The sequence below is a fragment of the Engystomops pustulosus genome, chromosome 7, assembly GCF_040894005.1.
Source record: "Engystomops pustulosus chromosome 7, aEngPut4.maternal, whole genome shotgun sequence".
Classification (NCBI taxonomy): domain Eukaryota; kingdom Metazoa; phylum Chordata; class Amphibia; order Anura; family Leptodactylidae; genus Engystomops; species Engystomops pustulosus.
In genome coordinates this window covers 75,741,528-75,764,890 of record NC_092417.1, presented here as the reverse complement: position 1 = coordinate 75,764,890, position 23,363 = coordinate 75,741,528, and the positions used below count along the sequence as shown (strand labels likewise).

The window sequence follows — 23,363 nt, the reverse complement described above, 5'->3', positions numbered from 1 at the left end:
CCATAGCTCACATACAACATTACACTGCGACAAAGTATGTATTAAGAAAACCAGAAGAGTTTCCACTGTGACACAAGATCATCATCAATCATCATACAGTGTCAACACCTTATAATATTTGCATGGTAGCGAATGCACAAGGATACATACCTTGTGCCTTGTGCCTTTCCTCCTCTCCCAGGAAGTCATAAACAGAATTGGAGTTGTTCCTCAGAACTTAAAGAATACTATGCACAGCAGAGAGAAGACTATATGGAGGGCCCAATAGCAAGTCCATGGGGCACATGTACCATAGTTTTTCGGTTGCCACTTTTTCAAGTTCCTGAAGTTGGCCTACTTAATCATTGCAAAGTTTTTTCCCTTCATGATACATGTGGTGAGTTGCCTGTTTAGTGTCACTTTTGCAACATTTTGTGGTGTGTGACTTTTTAGTTCGAAATAATAGCTCCCAAAAGTAAGTCTGGGTCTCGCATGCTCTGTTTAGTGACTTATTAGGCGCAAGAATTGGACAATTTCAGAGCCAAAAAGTCTCACAAATTGAACAAACATCTGAGCTACAAAGATAAATATGACACATTGCATTAAATCCTTGAGGCAGCTAACTTTGGAAAAGTCTCGCAAAAAGTTGCCAAAAAAAGAAAAAGAAAGCAATACGAGTGATACATGTCCCTCCATGAATTGGAATTGGGTGCAAGTGGAAGAAATTAGACATTTAGACTCCATTCATACTGGGCTGCAAACAGAGTAGTATCTTTTGCAAGGCAGCCCCACGTCAATGCAGTAAGAAAGTATGTGCTCGATGCACCGTGTCCATGCACAAATCTCGGTGGTGGCCGTGCTCTATCTCATGTCTGCCATTTGTGTATGTTTGAATAGAGCCAAAGCTGTAGGTATTCCAGCCATAAGAGACAACATTCCCAACTGGAACACAAATAGCGTCAGTACGCCACAACCCATAATACTTGTGCAAGTAGCGACCTGCCACCTCTATATCTATCCCACACCAGGATGCACACAAGATATGCTGAGTGAGTGGATGATGGTGTAGGTGTGTAGGAACTTGAGTTGTAAATTTGTGCTATAGCAGCTTGTATTACATTGGTGTCTGGTTGTGAAGGTGATGCTGGTACATATTACACAACCTTATTTTATTCCAGTTTATTACCACAGGTAACTTGTAGGACAGAGGATAGAAAAACACACAGAACTTATGGATTTATTTTGCACACCAGCTTGTTTATAAACAGCACATTGGAGAAATACACAGACAGCAGCAGTGAGTGCTCACAACATTCGCCTACAGAGCTCCTCATTGTCCCTGTGGATCCCTCCACCAGCCTTGGCTCATTGCACTCACCACAGTGGCATAGAGCCGGCTCCAGGCATCACGTGTGTCTGATGTGAACATGTCCCCCAATCCAGACTCCAAAGCGTAGAGCAGGGACTCCCCCACGGTCTGCAATTAAGGAGAAGACATCAGAAGCCGCGACCATAACTGACCATCCTTCTCCTGTCATATTATTCCCTTTTTTCCTCATAACTGCAGGACTATATTGCAGTACATCTGCCCCTGTGTAGTAGGACAGACGTAGATTGTTATTGAAGAAGTATGTTGAATTCCATCCTATAAAGACTGAACTTGTCCACTGTATTCATTAAATTTTCTTTTTCTGGTTTTGTCTTTTCATTTCCTTCCAAAATCTAGAGAAAGGGAAATTGGAGACTTGCCAAATTTTGTAATTGTGTTTTGGGTTTCATTTCAAATAAATAAAATTGTAACCTGGGCAAAAACTAATCCCATTGGCAGGCCCTTTACACATTGCATCCAATGGAATGAAACTTTTTTTTTTTACATGACATTTTTCATGTATTTCAGAACACTACTTCTCAGGGAAGAAATATTATTTTGTTTGTTCTACTGGTAGGTGGGTAAGGAAACCCTTGTTGACTTCCGAGATGTTTTACTCCTCAGGCATTATGCTTGGTGTTTGTAAGGATACTTACAACCAAATTTCTACAGAGTATCCTTACATTAAATGACTCCAGTTTGACCCCAGTGGCGCGATGCTTCCTCCCCAAGCCAGTTAGATATTCTTCCAGAGATGGGAGAGAGTCGAGGCTCTGCACTGCAGCATCAATAACAGTCATCACCTGGATGGAGAAAGAGCACAGCTGAAGCTCAGCAGTTTCACTGTAGCCCCTCAACCGGATGTGCAGAGTATATACAGACAACACATTTTTAGGATCCCAAAAATTACCAGAATACTCATGACCAACTTATAAATCAAGCACAACCCCCCATCCCCCGACACACACACCAATAGAAGATAAAGTGCCACCCCACCACCAACAGGTAATGGTCATGTTGAGTGGTGTACCTAGTAGATGAAACAAAACACCACCTTGAAGAGAATACTCCAGCATCACCACCCATTGTAGAGCTCAGCCACCCCCACCTGGGAGAAGAAGCTCTTGATCACCAAATAGAAAATGCTCTCTATCCAGTGGTGGTGGTATCCACCATTTTGTTGTGATATAGCAACACCTAATACAGGTATGGCTCTACAGGAGTGTGTTCCACCACCCCATGGCAGGTATGATCATGTATAGTACTTTTAGGATTATTTACGTGGGGCAAACCTCAGAAATTTGTAATGCCTGGAGGAGGAGAGATCTGCTAGACTCATGGTTCTGGGATCACTCACTTTCCGGATGTGTTCTGTAAACTCAGATGAGCCTAAACATTCCTGGACACTGGAGAAATGAGCAGAATTGTACTGGAAGAGGAAAACCAGTGCTGGCTCCAGCTCGAAAAGCCTGAAAAAAATTTGTAAATAATATTTAGACAATGAAGTGACTGGAACCTCCAATACAGTAATACATGATTACAACCCAAATTGACCTCAATAAAATCTAAGAGCTGCCACTGTCCAGACACTGTCTCTCCCCCTCTCTCTCTCTCCCTGTGGGACAATGGAGTATGAAAAATACACATTCTGATCAAAACCTCAAAATATAAACGTCAAAAACGAAAAATATTTTAAAAAATAAAAAATCTATTCAGCAATACCAAACCTGGCTGCCTACCCCCACCACCCCAGGAGGTAGGGCGGAAGAAAATTTGATTCAATCTATGATTTAAGTCATTTTCAATGACAGATGGTGTTGTAAACACTGAAAAATTGTTCAAAAATAGGGATTTCTCCTGAAATACACATTGGATCGAAATACAAAAATACTAATATTTCTTAGTCCTTTACCATAACAAACCATAGGGACTGATTATAGCTTTTTAATAGAAGTCTCCATAAGGTCTTATGTAATCAGGTACATATAAGTCCTCCTTTGGTACGTCCCAACAAACTTTTATGGCCATGAGCCAAACAGGCGGAGTAGTGCCAATTGGTGCTTTAAATATACGTTTAATATTGAAGATATCACTCTGTGTTTCCTGTGTGAATACAAATATTTCATAAAAATCTATCCAATGATACTAAAGTTGTCCCTGTATTTTCAGCCCATTGGGGTGAGGTGGGGGTGTCTATTTTTTGTATGTAGAAACTACATTCAGGAACAATGACGTGGACATAGTAGTTTTCTGTTATCTTCAGGGGCTGGTGTAATGTGAGTCACCTTACCTCTCACACATCCAAGAGTTTGATTAACTTAAGTTTCCTCCCTTCTATAGGCAACAAGAAAATTCCCATCTTCAAAGTTTTTAAATATAGAAAGCTCTACATTAAGTGCCGGAATTAAGTAACATTGGGTAGCTTTTAGAAAAAAATTACACACATCTACTTTAAGATTTTGGATCAAACGTATAGTTATCAAAATATCCCCCTTTTCAACGTTTTTGCAAACATTTCAATTTTTGCCAATTACATCGCCATTTGTCACCAAAATTTAAAAAGACTCAGGTCAAATCAATGTATTTTTTTTGGGGGGGGGGGAGATATGAAACTGCAATTAAAAAGTAATGGGTTTTTTAAGATTTTTAAGTTGCCCCCCACCCCACCTCAGGGTGTAGCGCTAGGGGTAGGGGGCAGAGTTAGGCATTATAAAACCAACATATTTTTGAAAATATTTGACATGTACAGTTTTTGTTTTTCTTCAATCTGATGTCTATGGCACCTTCTGAAATTCTAAACTAGTGGAAAGAACCAAACTGATGCTTAAGCTCTCACAAAGGCCTCTGGAAAAAAGGAGTCTGAATCGGATATTCTACTGTCACACATGCACCATTCTTCTCTACCTTTTTAACAATCCTTGCACCAGTTAACACCTTTGTCAATGTCAGGTTAAGCCAAAACCAGGTGTGGGTACTGTACAGAGATAATATTCTGTCTGGTTTACCCAGGGGTGCAACAGCCATGCGGCAAGTTGAGCCTCCTGCCTCAGGCAGCTAGATGGTGGGCAGCATCAGGGATGCCGACACCTGCTACAACACAGAGCTGGACTCTTGAGACACTGCATGAAGAACATATTACTACTGGAGGGGATAGAGGGGGGCCCCATTTAATCGCTCGCCTCAGGCAGCAGAAAGTTTAGGTTCATCACTCCTGAGTTTAGCAACTAATGCAAAATTTAAAAAAATGATGAAATAACTGATGAAACTGCTCCTAAAGTGAGCATGACCTGTATTGTTAATCTCAAGGACTGAACAATGTACTGAAGGCAGACGGATATGATGAAAATGGATAGCAATGGAAACTAATACCAATAATACCTATAATGCCACAAAGCTTTTTCTACTAGAGTAATAAATAATAGCAGTCAGGATCACTTGATAGGATTAGATATTCAGCAGACCATTTCACACAAAACAGACTTAGGTACTGATTCTTAGCATACAGTACAGGCGGTCCCGTACTTAACACCCGACTTACAGACGACCCATAGTTACAATCGGACCTCTGGATGTCGATAACTTACTGTACTTTAGTCCTAGGCTACAATAATCAGCTATAGGACTAAAGTACAGTAAGTTATCAGATATCACAGGTGTCTGTCATTAAGCTTTATTGTTAATCCTGGTTCTTATGAAAATCATATAATATACAGTTCCGACTTGCACACAAATTCAACTTAAGAACAAACCTGCAGAACCTATCCTGTACATAAACCAGGGACTGCCTGTATTGCATGTAATGGTATTATAATAAAGCATCACGTTTAGTAGTGACTTGTCAGCTAGTATTTCCCATGATAGGATTAGAGACCGTATCACACATAAGATGGGTTAATTAGCTTGAGTTAATTTGCAGTTAGTTTTACATGATAGTACAGGCGGTCCCCTACGTAATAACACTCGACTTATATACGACCCCTAGTTACAAACGGACCTCTGAATATTGGTAATTTATTGTACTTTAGTCCTAGGCTACAATAAACAGCTGTAACAGTTATCAGAGGTGTCTGTAATGAAGCTTTAGTGTTAGTATTGATTCTTATGACAACCCAACATTTTTAAAATCCAATTGTCATAGAGACCAAAAAAGTTCTGGTTGGGATTACAATGATAAAATATACAGTTCTGACTTACATACAAATTCAACTTAAGAACAAACCTACAGACCCCATCTTGTATGTAACCCGGGGACTGCCTGTATTAGGAACAGCTCAGCAGACAAAGCATGAGAAGATGAGATACACAGCTCAACAGATATTATTATAGAATATAGGATTAGATACATTAGATTAGATACAGAATAGAAACATTTGTGAATACACAATGGCTGTTCCTCAAATTGTGTTCCACAACCCTTTCTTGTTTGACATAGGATGGAATTTTGTTTATTTTGCCTATGGAGTAAGAAATAGTTTGAAAATTAAAAGGAAGAAAAAAAAACTGAACTAAACCTGCAGGTGGCACCAAGAACAAAGTTATCTGAGGGCTTTCGAGTACAGACAGTCCCCCGGTTATGTACAGGATAGGTTTTTAGGTTAGTTCTTAAAGGAAACCTACCACTTGAAGTAGTAGATGTAAGAAGGCAGGGTGAGCTGGTGCCGGAGCTTATTTTTGTTAGTGTTTTAAACCGCTGTATCGCGGTTTAAAACACGTTTTAAACTTTATAGCTGAAGCTGCTTCGGCGCACCATGCGCGCGGCTCTCCTTCACTTCTTATGTAGCCGCGCGCACGGTGTGCTGAAGCAGCTTCAGCCATAAAGTTTAAAAAATGTTTTAAACCGCGATACAGCGGTTTAAAACACTAACAAAAATAAGCTCCGGCACGAGCTCACCCTGAGCTGGTGCTGGGTATTGCCTTCTTACACCAACCACTTCAAGTGGTAGGTTTCCTTTAAGTTGAATTTGTATGTAAGTCGAAACACGTATATTTTATATTATTTTTAAGAAAATATCTGTCATGGGAACAAGGATAACAAATCTTCATTATCAATAAAGCTTCATTATAGACACCTTACAGTTGATCTTGCAGCCACTAAAGTAAGAATCCAGATATCTTCTCTAGAGGTCACAGTAGGCAGAGAAGTCCATGTGTAACTAGGGGTCGTCTGTAAGTCGGGTATCCTTAAGTTACAAAGCCCAGGGATGATCTAATGTTAATGAGCTGTTTCCAGTCTGTTTCTACAGCACAGGCATTCCCCAAGTTAAAGAAAACCTAACATAAAAATCAAGCATTATAAACCAAGGACACTTACTCCTATATCCAGATAATGTGGTAATCTTCTTACATTTGTTATCCACCCCCCCCCCCTCCCTACTCCCTCAGCACTTGTGCAGTGAGCACTTCCTGCTGTAATCTCTATGCTGGTGGATGGTAGGACAATGTAACAGTCTGTAAAGCCATATCACTGAGGGGTAGTTGAACAGTTCCTGGTACTATGAGGAGGTGTCCCTGGTTTATCATGCTTTATTTTGATGGTACATTTCCTTTAAGCCCACTATCACCCCTGGTGAAGTTCTCTGGGTGATGATAATTTAATAAATGATTGAATAATTTACTGAACTTTAGCCCCAGGCCACAATGGTCAACATATGCGTTATTAAAGGTATCTGAAATTAACCTTTATTGTAAATCTTTTTTTCTCATGACAACCCAAAATTTTCAAAATCCAATGTCTTTTGGCTGATTGGACCATGCAAATTCAATTTAAGAAAAAAGCTACAGAATCTATGTAATCTAATCCAATCTAATCTAATAACCCAGGGACTGTCTATAAATTTCCTTGTGTCAGGAAGTCCCAGCAGTAGCTATTTTAGTGACACCTTCTCACCTAACAAAATGCAACAATTCATATGTTTCCAATGCCAACTGTTTACACTATGTTACCTGGTACCAGTCCATCCATAAAATATATCGTTTGGACATCAATTAAAGGTTATAGTTTGGTTCCATCTTATTTCTACAATATATAATATAATGCCAGCATCTCTCACCTGGTAAAGAGCACTGTGCCATGATGTATCTGGTCCTGGTTCACTATTTGCCAGGTGTCACGGATTAACTCTTTCTGGTATTCTGACAGCTGCTCGTTTTCCATGGTGTTGGGAAGGGGGTCTCCACCTTTCAGAGTCTTCTGGGGTTGCAGCACCTTTTTCAGGCAGTGTTAGAGAAGGTACAAGAGGGATAGCATGGTGGTGAATATCTGCCTTAGTTTTAAATCAGCTCTTCTGAGGTTTCCAGCATTTAAAGCTTCTCTTCATCGACCCCCCTCCCATTCCCCCTCCCGACACTGCATCCATAGCTGCGCTTAAAGTGACAGCGCTCTCCTTGGCTGAAAACTCAAAGACAATCGCACACTCTACCAAAGGAATCACATCCTCATTACTGTACACCACAATACAGGCTTCATTCCCCACAGATCATGACTTCTAGAACAACATAAAGAGGTTTGCCCATGAAAGCAAATTCTAATTTCAATCCCCTAGTGATGTTTACACAATAAAGATTTTTAACCCATTACTTTACAATTTTACTTTTTATTGTTGTGCTAGCTCCTACCACTCAGTGTTGGTCAGTGTAAAATTCCAGAGTGTGAGCCTGGACTCTAACCAGACACTTCATGATTCCTCTAGTTCTGTGAGCTAGTGATGGGAATTGCGGCTCTTCTTAGTGAGCTGGCTCATTAGGCTCCGCTCACTAAGAAGAGTCGGCTCTTCTGGTCTTGAACGGCTCCCTATTAAATATATAATAAGGAGCCGCAGGCCAATCAGTCACCCCATTCCACGCCCCTTTTAAACTGATTGTATTGGGCTAAAAGGGGCGTGGTGAGCCGGTTAGGGGCGTTGTTAAGTAAGCATTCGGCTCATTGAAGTGAATCGGCTCCCGTCCTTCACAAATTAGAGCCGTCTCATTCGAGAATGGCACATCACTACTGTGAGCTGACAATGTTGTGAGAACAATGAACATTGTACTAGTATCTGACACTTGGAAAGAGAGATGAGACAGATCACAGATGAGATCCATGAGACGCATATTGCACATGGCACTATCCCCTCTGCTATCACAGCCATTACATACTATCATATCTGCTATATGCCTCTGGATCTCGCCTGGATTAAGATCTTATTTGCCTGTATCTTGAAGCTTTACTCTCCTCAGGTTGCTGCTGCTGGAATGCAAGGGTGGGGGCTAGAGGCAGAGAGAAGCTCAGCTCAGTGCAGGGCCAGACAGAAGAACAAAATATCTGCTAACCCTAAAGTCAGAAGAACCAGGGTTGGATCCCGGGGTCTTGTGTACACCAGGACTGATAGACTGATCTGAATAATATCTGTGAAATGCTGTATTTTTGTGAATAACATTGAATTAGAGAATTTGTTATTTTGTTATCCTGAGTACATTTAATTATCTTGTCTGTGTGGGAATACCCCTTTTAAATATGTAGTGACCGCAATCTGCTAGTTGATGTATAACCTATGTGTGATGGGGTGAAATGGCATATCAGGTAAATAGTATGGACTCCCCATGTTCGAGATCCTGATGATGTTGAGTAGGGGTACCCAAACTAAAACAATTAACTGGACCTGACTCAGCCGGCAAGTCAGCCATTTAGTGCAACTTATAAATTCCATTTCCAGCACCAACCAAACTACTACTTCTATTTGACTCACCTTGTCTATAATACATATTAAATCTCAGTTGTATATTGTACATTTGCTATGGACTTACATGTAAAACAGTGAAGGAGAGCGATTGGTAAGAAGGACTACTCCAGACGAAATATAGTACAAATGACTTAAGTATCTTACATGAGTCAATAAAGTTGTCTTTATTGCAACTGTACTTTTATTCTCTGATGTTTCAATAAAACAGTTTAAAAAAAATTGTTGTGATGCCTGTCATCATGAAGGTCAGGGTAGTTATTCTGAGAATATGTGCATTTCATCTTAAAATTCCCTACCAATAATGCACAGACCTAACCCACCAGCCTCACACATGTTACATGTGCAGTTAGAGAATTATAGGTATAGCTCAGCCCATGAGGTGGTATAAAAATAGCCACACACACATTATAATCAGCAGAATGTCATGTAATAATTGCCTGGGTTTCCGTGCATGGCGACTGATGAAGGAGTCAATTTATACTAATTAGTGTCCAGTAATTGCCATTGACATTGATAGATGGAGCCTTTGAACGAGCCTTCTAAGACTCCTTCTCTTATGGGATCAAGTGTGAAGCGCACAACTTTCATCAAATTAGCTTCTCGCATTGAACTAATCTGATCCTCCAGCATCTTAGAGTCGAAAACAATTTTGGCCCCACAAGGCATATAAAACGGTCCACAAACCTTGATAAATGTGGTGCAAGGCATTTTAGTTTAGTGCGAATTATGCCAAAATACTGGTACAAGTAGATTTATAAATCTCCCCAAAAGTTCCTAGATATGTCCTACAGACAAATAACAGTATAGGAGAGTATAGTCAGAGTGGCTCTGCAGAAACATGGTAAATACAGGAATCATAAGGTGTAAAGTGGTGTTAAAATTGGGGAAGTATGGTGGAGGCATGGGTATAGAAAAAACCAGAAGAGTTAGCATGTGTCCACATCTTTTGGTTCACTTGCGTCTACAAATGTGAGTCAAGCAGTACAGGGAGGGGTTTGGCCTGATTGCATACGGATTTCCACTGAAATGCAAGTGATCTGTAACAAGCACCACGTGTTCTGCAGTGACTAAATGCGAAACACGTGGTGCTTGTTACCAGTTGCATGTGTTTTGGATGAGATGTTTATGCGTTTGGGCCAAGCCCTTCCTTTTTCCGGCAGATTTCGGTTTCTAAACAATTGTGGAAATCTGCATTAACTTCTTAACAACCTATTATGTAAATACATGTCCAGGACTTTGTGCCCCTGGACGTGTATTTAAATCCTGCACGGCTGTCACCGATGACAAATGTCAGGGTGACAGCAGTGCGGGAGCCTGGCTGTATGCGACAGTCGAGCTCCCGCGGTAACAGCTGGGATCACGATAGGGATTTTTTCTGCATGACAATCCACTTTTTGTGCAATTACATGGAGGCAGGCATCAGCTGCATAGAAATCATTGAACAAAAAATTATAACTCCTCTAAGCAGATTTATATTTCATCAAGGTAGAATAGAAACAATGGGCAGCACTCCCCAAATAAAAATCTTTACTTTATTGTCGTTCAATTTCTATAGTGGCTAGAGAAAGTGCTGCTGCGGCCCCAAACGACTGTTGCCTATCACCCCCTGCTCCCATATCCCTCCTGTGGCTGCTTGTTCACATATTAATGGAGCGACTATAAGAGAAGATTTGTATTCAGTGATTACCGCTTATTTTTTCTATTCTACTTTGATGAACATTAGTTTGCCTTGCTGTTGCTGAGCTGAGAATCCCAGGACTTCTTATCTTCCATCTCATTCTGCATGCTACATTAAGGGCCATCAAATTGGTACAAGGAGACCAGGATTGTTGCCCACTCTCTATGAGAGTGGGACTTATATTTCACTGTTTCAGGGCTGTTTCACATGTTTTGTGATCACGACCTGTGCAAGAACCTGTGTCACTGGCAGACCACACCACGCCAGCACTGGGCATACCTGGGCAAGTGCTAGGGCCCAGAGCTCCTGGGGGGAGGGGGGGCCCACATAAGGCTGAACTTAAGGAATTCGTGGTCTGAGGGGTGCTGTATCCAATTAATCCATTGGGTGTGAGGGGGCCTTATATAAAATAACCATGAGGTTAAAACTAAGGAATATTTTAGGTAACAGGAGACTGTTTTAGTTTCTGAATTTTAAGGCCACCATGTTAGATCACTGCAAAAGGGGCCCACTGAGGCTCTGTTGCCCAGAGGCCAACTAAAATCTGGAGCTGACTCTGCACCGAAGCTTTTGTCTGTACTACAAAGTTTAAACTTTTTAAAGACTCTTTCAGCCTCCAGAGACCACTTCACCATGACTGATTTTTTTCCCTTTTGTGAGCTCCATTAGTGGGGCAGCAATGGTGACAAAGTCAGGGACAAACTGCCTATAATAGCCTACAATTCCCAAGAATGCCCCTCTATAGTGGGTGTGGCCAATTTTGAATGGCTTCAACTTTGCTTATTCAGGGTTTAATTAAGCCTCTTCCTACGACATAACCTAGATATTTTGTTTCCTCCATACCAACGGCGCATTTCTTTTGGTTGATGGTAAACCGGCATTCTTTAACCCCTTGCCACTGAGGCCCATGGTTTTTGCATTTTCATTTTTCACTTCCCACCTTCAAAAATCTATAACTTTTTTTTATTTTTCCATGTAAAGAGCTGTGTGAGGGCTTGTTTTCTGTGTAGCAGATTGCACCGCATAGTGACGGTATTTAATATTCCATGGCTGTGTACTGGGAAGCGGGAAAAAAATTCCAAATATTGCGAAAATGGTGAAAAACGTGTTTGCGCCATATTCTTGTGGACTTTGATTTTACGGCTTTCACTGTACATCCCAAATGACTAAAAGTCTACTTTATTCTTCGTGTTGTTCCGATTACAGGGATACCAAATGTGTTAAAATTTTTCTAATGTTTTCATAAATTTACAAAAATTAAAACCTCCTGTACAAAAAAATTCTGCTCTTTGCAGTTTTCTGTCGCAAATAACTTTTCCATACTTCGGTGTACAGGGCTGTGGGTGGTGTCATTTTTGAGACTTTTGATGATGTTTTCACTGCTACAATTTGAAAGACTGTACAGTCTTTTGATTTAATTTTATTTTTTTGATATTTTTCAAAATGGCAAAAAAGTGGTCTTTTAACTATTTTCTGTTATGGGGTTAAACTTCGGGAATAACCATTATGATATTTTGATTGATCGGACATTTTGGGATGGGTCGATACCTTACATGTTACATTTACTGTTTATTTATATTTATAACAGTTCTAAGGAAAGAGGTTTTTAGGTTTTTTAATATAATTTTTTTTTTTTACGGAAACCTACCACTACGGATCTACCCCTTCCCGACATTTGACGTAATAGTAATGCATGGCGGGAGATGCGTTCCTGCATTTTGCAAGACTATTACGTCACGCTTCCGGCACAGCTCAGTTCAGGAAGCATCGGGTGCCAGCTGTAAGTTTCTTCCGATCGCGGCCATAACCCCTTACACGCTGCGGTAATGCATGACCATGGTGTGCAAGGGTCCTGTGCCCAAAATTAATTCTTTGAAAAACACATTCATTTAGCCAAAAAAAATTTTATTTCAAAATTGCATCCATTTTGTTTTATCCCCTGTAAAACAATTAAACGGTTAACAAACTTCATGAAAGTTGTTTTAAATACATAAAGGGGTGTAGTTTATATAATGGGGTAATTTATGGGGTTTATTTAGGCCTCTGACTTGAAATCCGAGCAGGTCCCTCAAAAGCGTGATTTAGTGGGGTTTTTTTAATGAAAATGTGAGAGAGAAATCGCACTCAAAGTTCAAAGCCCCATAACATCTTACAAAAATGAGAGAATGCATTAAAAACCATGGAGACATAAAGCAGACATTAGGTTAATGTTAGTTATCAAGTTTTTTTTTGCTGTTTTGACTATGTTTAGACAGACAAGTGCACACTTGTAGCTGCGTGCTGAAGATATCTGGGTACGAGGATAATAATAATAATAATCTTTATTTATATAGCGCCATCAAATTCCGTAGCGCTTTACAAATCATAGGGGGCATATACAACTATATTAGATTACAAAGTACAAACAGTCATATGGAACAATAGGAGTGAGGGCCCTGCTCACAAGAGCTTACAAACTATGAGGAAGAGGGGGGTTGACACAAGAGGTTGTATAATGGTCCAGCCATTCGTTATAAGGGTACAATATAAAATAATTTAATAAATAATTTACTAAACAACGATGTTGCTGCTTGAACCAGCCATCAGCCGCCATCTTATTTACAGGGTCCTAGGTGAAAAAGAGGATACTGGAGCGTAGCCACGCTGTGTAGCCTCACCTCTGGCTACTCCAACCCCAAGTAGCCCTTTTAGAAAATTAGCATATTACCCTGATTAAAGATTAGAAAAGATCGAGGGGAGTAAAAGGATTAGTCCTAAAAATCTTACATACGTTACATGCACGTACCACCGGATCTACCTTAATAGGTAGATCTGTAGTAATAGGTTTTCTTAAAAACTTTTTACATTTTTTTTGCTATTTCTTAGAGCCTCTAGAGTACATTAACCCCCAGACAGTCACCCCCAGATGATGTCACGTCAGCCTGTGAGCCCTCTCCACAGCCCCTCAGCCGGTATGTGGCGTAATACTACATCACATGTCGGTAAAGGGTTAAAGCATCTAAAACTGTTTATACCTTATTTAGATGACTTTCCCAATCACAGCTAAATATCACAATATCATCTAGGTATGCGGCAGAATATTTCTTATGAGGAATCAGTATGCAATCCATTACCATTTGAAACGTAGAAGGAGCCCCCTGCAGCCCAAAAGGCATCCTTATGTATGGTAGCATCCTTCAGAGGTGAGAAAGGCAGTCTTTTTCTTGGCCTTTTTTGACTGTTCTGCCAATATCCCTTAGTGAGATACAATGTAGTAATGTAATGTAATGGGCCGGCCCACCCTTTCAATTAGTTAATCTATCCTTGCCATTGGGTATGCATCCACATTGGAGACCTCATTAAGCTTTCTATAATCGTTACAGAATTGACACTCCCCATTCGGTTTTGGCGCGAACACTATCGGACTTGACCAACGGCTCTTAGATTCCTCAATGACCCCTAACTTTAGCATTCATTCCACCTCTTGGGAAACCACTTGCCTATGTGCCCGAGGGTTTCTATATGGCTTCAGGTTTACCCTAACGAGAGGTTCAGTAACAATCTCATGTTCAATGCCAGAGGTAAGATCGGGTAATTCAGAGAACATATCTTTATCGTGCTCTAACAATTCCTTCCACTGCTGCTTTTGTGACAGTGAGGGGTGCTTGCAATAGAAACATCTCTAAAATCCACCTCTGACTGGGCAAGCAAGCAAAGTGTACCCACAGTGTCTCTATCTCTCCAGGGCTTTATGAGGTTTACATGATATAACTGGATAGGCTTCCTTACCTGACTGGTGTATCCTATAGTTAACCTAACGCACCTTTTCAAGAACTGCATATGGGCCCTGCCACATTGCAAGGAATTTGCTTTCTACTGTGGGTACAACCACCAGTACCCTATCAACTGGCTGGTATTGCCCAATTCTGTCTGATCTATTATATACCCTACTTTCGGCTTCTTGGGCCTGAAGATGATGTTCCTTAACAATTGGACATCAGATATCCTTTCTTGCATCTGAGCAACATGCTTAATTACCCTTTTGTATGGAGCCACATTAAGCAAACCACGAGGGTGTCGACCATACAACAGTCCAAAGGGTGAAAACCCTGCAGAGGCTTGAGGGACTTCTCTTATGAAAAACAATAGGTACGGTATCAGACAATCCAAATAGCGCCCATCTTTCTCCACTACCACATCCCCCTTCAGTGTTTTATAAAATTGTTCTTCTAGCCCATCAGTCTGAGGATGGTATTCTGAAGTGCTTAATTGCTTGATATTTAATATTGTACACAGCTCCCTCATAATATGTACATGAAGGGTGTTCCCTGATCAGTCAAGATCTCTTTAGGCAGACCTGTTCTGATAAAAATATGGAACAACTCACGTGCTATACATTTTGAAGAAGCATTTCTCAAAGACACTGCTTCTGGGTACCTTGTTGTGCAGTCCATGATGGCTAAGATATATTAGCGCCCTCTGTCAGGATTCAGGATGCGTGGATCCACTGGACCACCGCGGGAGGAAGTATTAGCAGACACCTGGGACCGGAGTCTAGGTGGCACCTGGTCTTCACCAGAGCCCGCCGCACAGCGGGATGGACTTGCTGCAGCAGGGTACCATTAGGTCGTTCCACAGGTGCGACTAGCCCACGATGGCAGCCGAGGTCGAGGTACCTTAGCAGGAGACAGTCTTGTGGTTAAGTCCAAGCCGGGGTCAGCAACGGAAGGTCCAGGCAGATGGGAACGGGAACACAGGCTCGCAGGACAAGGAACTCGGGAGCAGGAACACTCAGGCACGCAGGAGACACAGAAATGCAGGGAACACAGGAATATCGCAGGGGAGCTTTTTCTAAGGCTGTGAGGCACAAAGATCCGGCTGGGGATACAAGAAGGGGCTGAAATTATAAGGTGGAGGTGTTCAGCCAGCGCACCAATCAGCAGTGCGCCGGCCCTTTAAATTTTCGACAGCTGGCGCACGCACGGCGGTCCAAGGAGAAGCCTGTGCAGGGACGGGCAAGTCCAGCGCTGCAGGGAGAGTGGGAGCGCACGGAGGAACACAGGTGTGCCCGCGATCCCTGTCTCGGAGCACCCGTGACACCCTGTAGGAGATTTTATTAGCGATTTGCCGTTTGAATGCATAGCCATGGATCTGGTATTTCAATGATGGGCAGAGATACTAAATGAGAGATTGGAGCATTTAATTGGCAAAGGGCTGAAAAAAATTAGATATCTCTCGATGACAGCCTAGCAAGTAAAACCTTTCTAAAATCCGGGGTTTTATCTACTCCCAAGTGACAAACCAACACACGAGAGTGGGCCATGTCAAACACCATTCCTCTATATGGACCTGGTACCAGAAGTTGTTTTATGACCTCATCCCTTTAGTTTGTTTACACGATATAACAAGTTATGGTTCATGGTAAAGTATGAAAAACGGTTATCTGCACCTGTTTCTTGGGGAACACCATTCAATACCTTGACATTGTCCAAAGCACTTTTTAAAGTAAGATCCCTGAGCTGGGCAGTCCCAAAATTTTCTTGGGACACCTCGAGACAGGGATGTTCGTCACTTGGGAAGATTCCTTACCCTCATCCTCTACCAACACGGTTAGAGGAAATTCATCTGTCACATCAGAATACACAGCAACCTTTTTATTGTTCTTGATCACCAGGGGTTATGGCATCACCCCACAAGTTCTAAAACATTGGAAAGTCTCTTCCAATTATGATGGGATACAATATGTTCTTAACTTCGATGGTATGAAGTAGTCTTTAGTATCCCCATGGATACACTTCACCCATACCTGTTTATGGAGAAGAGGGTTCATCACCAAGGTGATTAAACTTCGTGAGTCCAGTAGCCCAGTTACTGTGACACCATTGACTGTTAGCTGGCAGACCCAAGGACCCTTGCCAGGATGAGGTTTGGCACTACACACAGGATGCAATGAACAGAGGCAAACCAAGTTACACTTCATGGGTTCTCTAGACATAGGACAGTGCGCTGCTATTTGCCCAGACACCTCCTACAAATCACAGGGCGAGTCTGTTCCCCTCTAACAGCCAGTGGCCCCTCCGGGTTTTGGGTACACCACTTTGGAAAGGGTTTAGACGCCGCCTTTGGGGGAGGGAGGGTCTGAGCCACGCTGGGAATCCATGGATAAAAATCGCCAACCTGTCTGTCAAAGGAACTTTCCACGAGGCCCACCAGATCATCAGCATTCTGAGGGTCTCCCTGAGCGACCCAGCACTATACAGACTTTGGAAGAGTTTGGATTAACCGGTCCATGACCACTTTGCACCATTTGTGCTGGAGTGCAGGTATCTGTCTGCAGCCATTTTTGTACAAGATGGAGCAAATCAAAGACCTGCAATCTGGAAGGCTTATCTTTACTGTACACCGAGTGTTGCACAGGTTGTGCTCCGATGGCCAGTTTCACACCCAGACGGGCGAGGATCTCAGCTTTTAGTTTGCTACTCTTTGGTATCCTGTAGGGTTAAATCATATTAGGCCTTTTAAGGTTCCCCAGTGAGATAAGGAGTCAGCACTTCTGTGGTCTGGTGGTGGCTTTTCTCTCTCTGCTACTCTCTCAAAGATGGTTGAACCCCTTATTGCCTTGTCAGGTCCCCCTAACTCAGCTCACACCAAACCCACTACAAAAACAGAGGAATCCCATCTTTTCCATCACTGATCACTAAGTGGTTAGAACTTTGGAACGTTTCAACATATCAAAGTGATTTTGAAACTGTTTTCTTGGGACACTTTGTACTCCCTGTAAGCTGAAAAATTTTTGTAAAATGATATTTGGTGTAAATTTAGAAAAATTATCAATTTTCGAAATTCAAAATGTTCTACTTTTTCCACACAGTCATAACTGCAAAAATACATTTACTAAATGTCTACTTTATGTTGACTTGTTTTCTTTATGCGTCCTCTCACTTTGTAGGAGGTTATGGAGCTTTGAGCTTTAGGTGCAATTTTTAACATTTTTATAAAAAACACAAAATCATGCTATTGAGGGACCTGCTCAGATTTCAAGTCACTTTAAGAGGCCTAAATGATAGTAAAACCCCATAAATTACCCCATTGTACAATTTACACCCCTCAACGTATGTAAAACAACTTTTATGAAGTTTGTTAGCCCTTTAATTGTTTTACAGGGGGTTAAAACAAAATTGTGTGCAAATTTTGACATTTCTATTTTTTGGGCTAAATGAATATGTTTTTCAAAAAATGTACACAATCTCAGCAGATAAAATATCAAACCAATCCACAAAGTTTGATACCCAATTTCTCCCGCATATAAAAATACCCCATATGTGGTAAACTGCTGTATGGGCACACGGCATGGCATCAGAGAGAAGCTATGCCATTCAGAGCAGATTTGCATTGTATAGCCATTAAAAAAATACCATCTTTATTTTTTTGGCATTCTGGACAAATAAGGGCTTATTTTCTGCGACATGAGATGCACTTTACAAATACTTCATTTTAGTAGGTCATTAGCTTATTGATGAGGAGTTTTTATGAACTCTTAAATGTATGGAGGAAAGGAAAATCAAGAATTTTGGGTTTTCTTTCTTTTTGTATTTTTTGGGGGGGCATTCACCATCAAATAAAAATAACATATCTTTATTCTATAGATCAATACGATTACAGTGATATCTCATTTATATAGTTTTTAATCTATATGTTTACAACTTTACTGAAGAAAAACTGATATACAGAAAATCAAAATTTTTGATTGCCATCTATTCCGAGACATAATAAATGCCGTAAAAAATGTGCTGAAAAACCTCACCTCAGCTTATTAACGAGTCAGAAAAAAAAAAGTTACATCACCTTCCAGCTCGGCTCCTCTTCTATCTTCTGTATTAGCCGGCAGAGAGGGGTCCATTCGATCTGCGGGTCGGCGCACACTGTTGGATGTTGCCGCTGATGACTTCATAGTGTGCGCCTCGGCCGGCTGTTACAGCAAAGAGAAGAAAGAAGAGGAGCCGCTCTGAGGATCGGGAGCCGCACCGAGAATCGGGGCACCAGAGGGTGACTGTATTAAGTTTATTTATTTAAATTTTTTGCTAGGCAAACTGCGGGCTGGCTGGCTATATACTGGGAGGCTGTGACCAATGCATTTCCTATCCTCGGCTTATACTCGAGTCAATAAGTTTTCTCAATTTTTGGCGGTCAAATTAGGGGTCTTGGGCTTATACTCTGGTCGGCTTATACTCAAGTATATACGGTAACTTTTATATTTTTTGGTTGACAGGCCTGGTTTATGGCTTATTTTTTACGTGTTGAGTTGTCCTTTTCAGTGGTACCATTTTAGCACACAACTTTTATTGATCACTTTTTGTAAAGGGATTTTATGAAAAATTTACATTTTTGGCAAGTTTTTAGGGTTTTGTTTTTACAGCGTTCAACGAGAGGGTTCAATAACGTTACGGATTTATTTACAGACTGTTACGGACGCGGCAATACCAAATATGTTAGGGGTTTTCATGATTTTGTGTTTTTTGTACTTTATTTGGTATGTGTAGGGAATGTTGGTGTTTAGGGGACTTAATTCTTATTATTAAAAAGTGGTTTTACCAAAGTGTTTTAACTTTTTTTTTTTTTACTTTTACAAGTTGGCTTGAACAAGCGATGCTTATAACAAAGTGCAAAACAGATGTATTACACTGTGTAATGTAACACTCTGAGCATGCTGCGCATGCTCAGGGTGTTACAGCTGTTTCGCAGAGCAGATTGTGTGGCCATCAGAACCACGCAGGGGGTCCAAATCAGTACATATGGCCCTTACATGCCACGGTCATGCGTGACCGCGGCATATAAGGGGTTAACACTGGCGATCGGAGGAATCTTTAATCGCGGGTGTTAACAGCAGATGTCGGCTATAATACACAGCCAAAACCCGCAGAAGCGGGACATAGTACTACATCACAATGCGGCAAGTCACTGCCGCCCGTGACATAGCACTACGTCCAATGTCGGTAAGTCCCCCTCCCTGGGTACCTGTAAGTTAAAGCAAGTATGAATAAACACCTGATATTTATGGCCATAGATTTTCCCAGCAAGAAGCTGGTCTGGTCTAGTGAATCCAATCTAAAATGACCCTCATCAGTCTGACAGTAAGTAAGGAAATCATCTGACTACAGCCGCCTAGGATCTTATCTGAAAATACATTTTGGGATGAATTCCAACTCTCGATCCCAACCACGGGATGCACCTGCGCCTGCTTTATGGAGTCTCAGAATTTAGCCCTTAAGCTTCGCCCCCTTACACAAAATTACGTCTTTACGCTAAATTTTTCCCCCAAGCACTCAGCACCAACTCACTGCCACCGCCCACGAATTGCGGTAGGCACCTCACCCACACAGACAATGCACACAGAACATGTAATCACTACATAGGCTATGTTAAAGAACCTGATAATGTAATCCCTTTGGAAACTTAAGCCTCTGCTTGTAGCCTCAGAGAATCTAATAAAGTTAACACTTCACAATATACATAAAGGTACAGTACTGTACACTCAAAACATGAGCTTGTCAGATTAAAAGAAAAAAAAAAAGTTACAAAACAATATACATACAAACAGTTATGGGAAACAAGATACCCTTATAGGATCAGATAGAAAGAGGCATCTTGGCTGAGGAACACAGCATGGAGCGGTCAGGACAGCCTTCTAATGCATAGAGGTCTCAGAATTGACAAGTTCTTCCAGATTCACAAATTTAAACCCAGTAGGTTTTTGGCCCCCACCCCCTGGCTGTGATGTCACCGAGGGGGAGGTCTGCATTACCTCCTCCCTTCAGAGAGGTGCCTTCTGTGTCTGTTTTTTTTTTTATAAAGATCCCACAACTTTTGATTGGAAAATGGCACCACCGTGCCATTGCTTCCAAATTATCAGGGTACCTATCTATCTCTCACCCCATACCAAACTCGGGGTGTTTAGGTGTAACCTTAGTGGTATTCTGCAATTTAACTAGGTTTACATGCAGCTAGCTTTTGATACACAGGCCATGAAGGTATCTCGATCTTTTAACTCTCCTCTGTAACTGAGGACCCATAATTATGAATTATGTTATAGTTATGGGCAACTATGATACTGATTTGTCTGGTTTGGCTTTTGGCAGGAAAGCAACACACAAATCTTCTATTCTCTGAACTCTTCTCAAGAGATGGCCAGAAATGGTGTGAATGCTCACACTTTGTATACAACCAGGCTTCCTCCCAACCTTTAGGGTGGTGGCACACGTTATTGTTTTGAACAGGTTTTTTTAATGTCGTTTAAATAGTCCATTAAAAAACAGTCAAAACGGGCAAGTTTTCAAAAACGCATGCAATTTTTTGTTAATAGACTGCTTAAAAACGGGTTCAAAACACCACATGTGCCACCACACTTAGTCACAAAGAGACCTCCTGGGGTGGTGGGGCCTCAGTGATTACCATTTGCTTTGCCAAACGGAGTCTAATGCCTGTACTGCACTTTAGAAATTAAAAAAGGAACAAAAAGGAAAAAGAAAAATGTGGAGCTGGTGCAATATTATCACGTTAAAAACAAACAAGTTGGTATTGCCATCCATACTGGCCAACACATTTTGAGCGACTTAAATTGTGTGCCCTTATACTGCCTATAGTAACTGCCCCTCCACCCAGCAACCTTTGCTGTAGGTTCTAGTATTAAGATTTCCTGGAGCCATTTAAAAAAAAATTATCCTAGGAAGCAATCTACTTCCATGTCATTACCGTTTTAGAAACCCCCCAGTGCCAATTCCAGGTTGACCATACTGGGCCTGTCCAACTCTGGTGTCTGCTTTTCAGTGTCAGCAAGGAGACCAAATGTACAATATCCAAAAAGGGAGTTATTTCCTAAATGCAAGATCTACTCTCGATGGGGAACTGTAGGAAGTTCGAAAGAACACGAATAGTGTGGAGAGTGTCAAAGCAGTGCCAGAGATTCTCCTCCATTCATCCCCTCTCCCCCACTAAGAAACTTGAGTAGGTGCCTGGAATTATGTACTGATTAAAATCCCTGCTGGGTACACTAGGGGAATTCTCCATTAGCACCAGCACCTTGTTTAAAACCGCTCCTAAGTATAAATTTGTTGTATACTGTATAAATCACCAGTAAAAGAAGTATATTTTGCAGAAAAAACTGACATATCTCCTCTCCTGGTCTATAGGAGGAGGGAGACGCTGAAAGGGAAACGGTATATTAATCAGGACACTGACACCCCTGGAATAAGTTAAGTAGGTAGAATGGTATGCTTCCCCATGTTCACGAGGACTGAAGGCCTAATAAGGAGTCTTTAACCATATGCATCTGTGAGAGGCACTCTATTGCCGCCTTGTATTGTCAAAAAGAACTCGATACGGAATACCTGGCAGACACCATGCTACAATATTCATTTATCAAGATTCCTACCAATTTGTTGTTTGTGAATGAGTAAATAATGCAAGAAAGGAACCAAGGGCCACATTTACCACTTTTGTGCGCCTAAGTGTAGTAGTTGCACCTAAATTCTGGCGCACTGTTTTGCCAGAATTATCACAAGCTACAACCATCTGTGATAAGTATATTTTCTGCCTCTTATTAATCACTTTACTTTAACACAGTTTAGGCGCAATTTTGGCGCAGTTTAGGCGCAATGTTAGATTCGGGCACTTACATGTAATCCTGCTACAAGCTCCTCTCTGCTTCTCCCACAGCCCAGAATGAAGATAACACTCACAGCAGCACCCAGGTGTGTGACACCCAGCACCCAGTGACCTCCTCAGCAGTGGCTTCTCCTGGAGGGGATCCCCCAATGCTGGTCTCCTGCTCCACCCCTGTAATTCTGCACAATATCCCCCTCAGACACACTGGTGATACTGTGCAGAATTACATGGAGGAAACTTGTTTGTAGTATCTGCAAACCTCTGCAAGCTTATGCAAACTTGTGCAGAGTTCTCCTGCTCTTGCTGTGCGCTCAGCGTTTTGCAGAATGTTTTGTAAATAGAAGGTGATGAACTGTAAATAGAGTCTGCAGCTCCTGTCTGCAGAGTATCTAATTGTATCTATTATATGTTCTAGAGTCTGGCTGAGCTCTGCTGCTAGAAATGAGCTCTTCTGCAAAGGGTCTCAGTGCTTTCTTCTCAGATAACGCCACCTTCGGGCTGGAGTGTTTTTGCGCCCGTTTTTGCGCCTAAATGCAAAAGTCGCACGTGATGAATATCATTAGGCGCAGCAAAACATCTGGAATTGAACGATAGATGAGGGAAAGGTGGTTATTTTAGCTGCGCGGCTAATTTGACGTTTAATCGCAAACAGGGCGCAAAAACGGTGCGCCTAAACGAAAAGGCGCAAAAACAACAGAAAAAACAAGTGATAAATGTGGCCCCAAGTGTTTTTGAAGAAGGTGCTAGTACACATTTGGCTTTCACTCTGCCATGCAGCTGTATGAGAGGTTTAACTCCTGCTGCAGAAAATATTCCACAAATGTCATTTTTAGCTGGTGGCCGATTCCAATAGCCTATGCTGTACCAAATTTAAAAATGCCTTTGCCAGCATCCTGAATAAATTCAGTAAACTGGCTCCCTGCCAGCAGCGTGTGGAGAGTCCCTGTGGAGGCGGCAGCTGCAGCCTGTGTCAGTCTCC

At 41.5% G+C, this 23,363-nt stretch overlaps 2 protein-coding genes across 2 annotated transcripts in view; both read right to left on the bottom strand.

The window, feature by feature from the left end:
- Positions 1–1,143: 1,143 nt before the first annotated feature.
- Positions 1,144–7,533, bottom strand: NGB (neuroglobin). Its single transcript, XM_072116798.1, has 4 exons — positions 7,399–7,533; positions 2,706–2,817; positions 2,032–2,151; positions 1,144–1,456 (listed from the first exon to the last, which is right to left on the bottom strand). The coding sequence occupies exons 1-4, from the start codon at positions 7,500–7,502 to the stop codon at positions 1,310–1,312; spliced, it is 483 nt and encodes a 160-aa protein (XP_071972899.1). The 5' UTR covers positions 7,503–7,533; the 3' UTR covers positions 1,144–1,309.
- Positions 7,466–23,363, bottom strand: part of POMT2 (protein O-mannosyltransferase 2) — a 57,329-nt gene continuing 41,431 nt past the window's right edge. Inside the window, exon 21 of the mRNA XM_072116786.1 lies at positions 7,466–7,553. Within this exon, the coding sequence (XP_071972887.1) occupies positions 7,529–7,553 (25 nt within the window). The 3' untranslated portion in view covers positions 7,466–7,528. The remainder of the gene's footprint in view (positions 7,554–23,363) is intronic.

Excerpts from the sequence above, each read along its gene's own strand:
- NGB (XM_072116798.1), bottom strand. The coding sequence starts at position 7,502 with ATGGAAAACGAGCAGCTGTCAGAATACCAGAAAGAGTTAATCCGTGAC. Across the intron at positions 2,818-7,398 it reads GGCACAGTGCTCTTTACCAG|GCTTTTCGAGCTGGAGCCAG; the intron begins GTGAGAGATGCT and ends AATTTTTTTCAG. Across the intron at positions 2,152-2,705 it reads TTACAGAACACATCCGGAAA|GTGATGACTGTTATTGATGC; the intron begins GTGAGTGATCCC and ends TTCTCCATCCAG.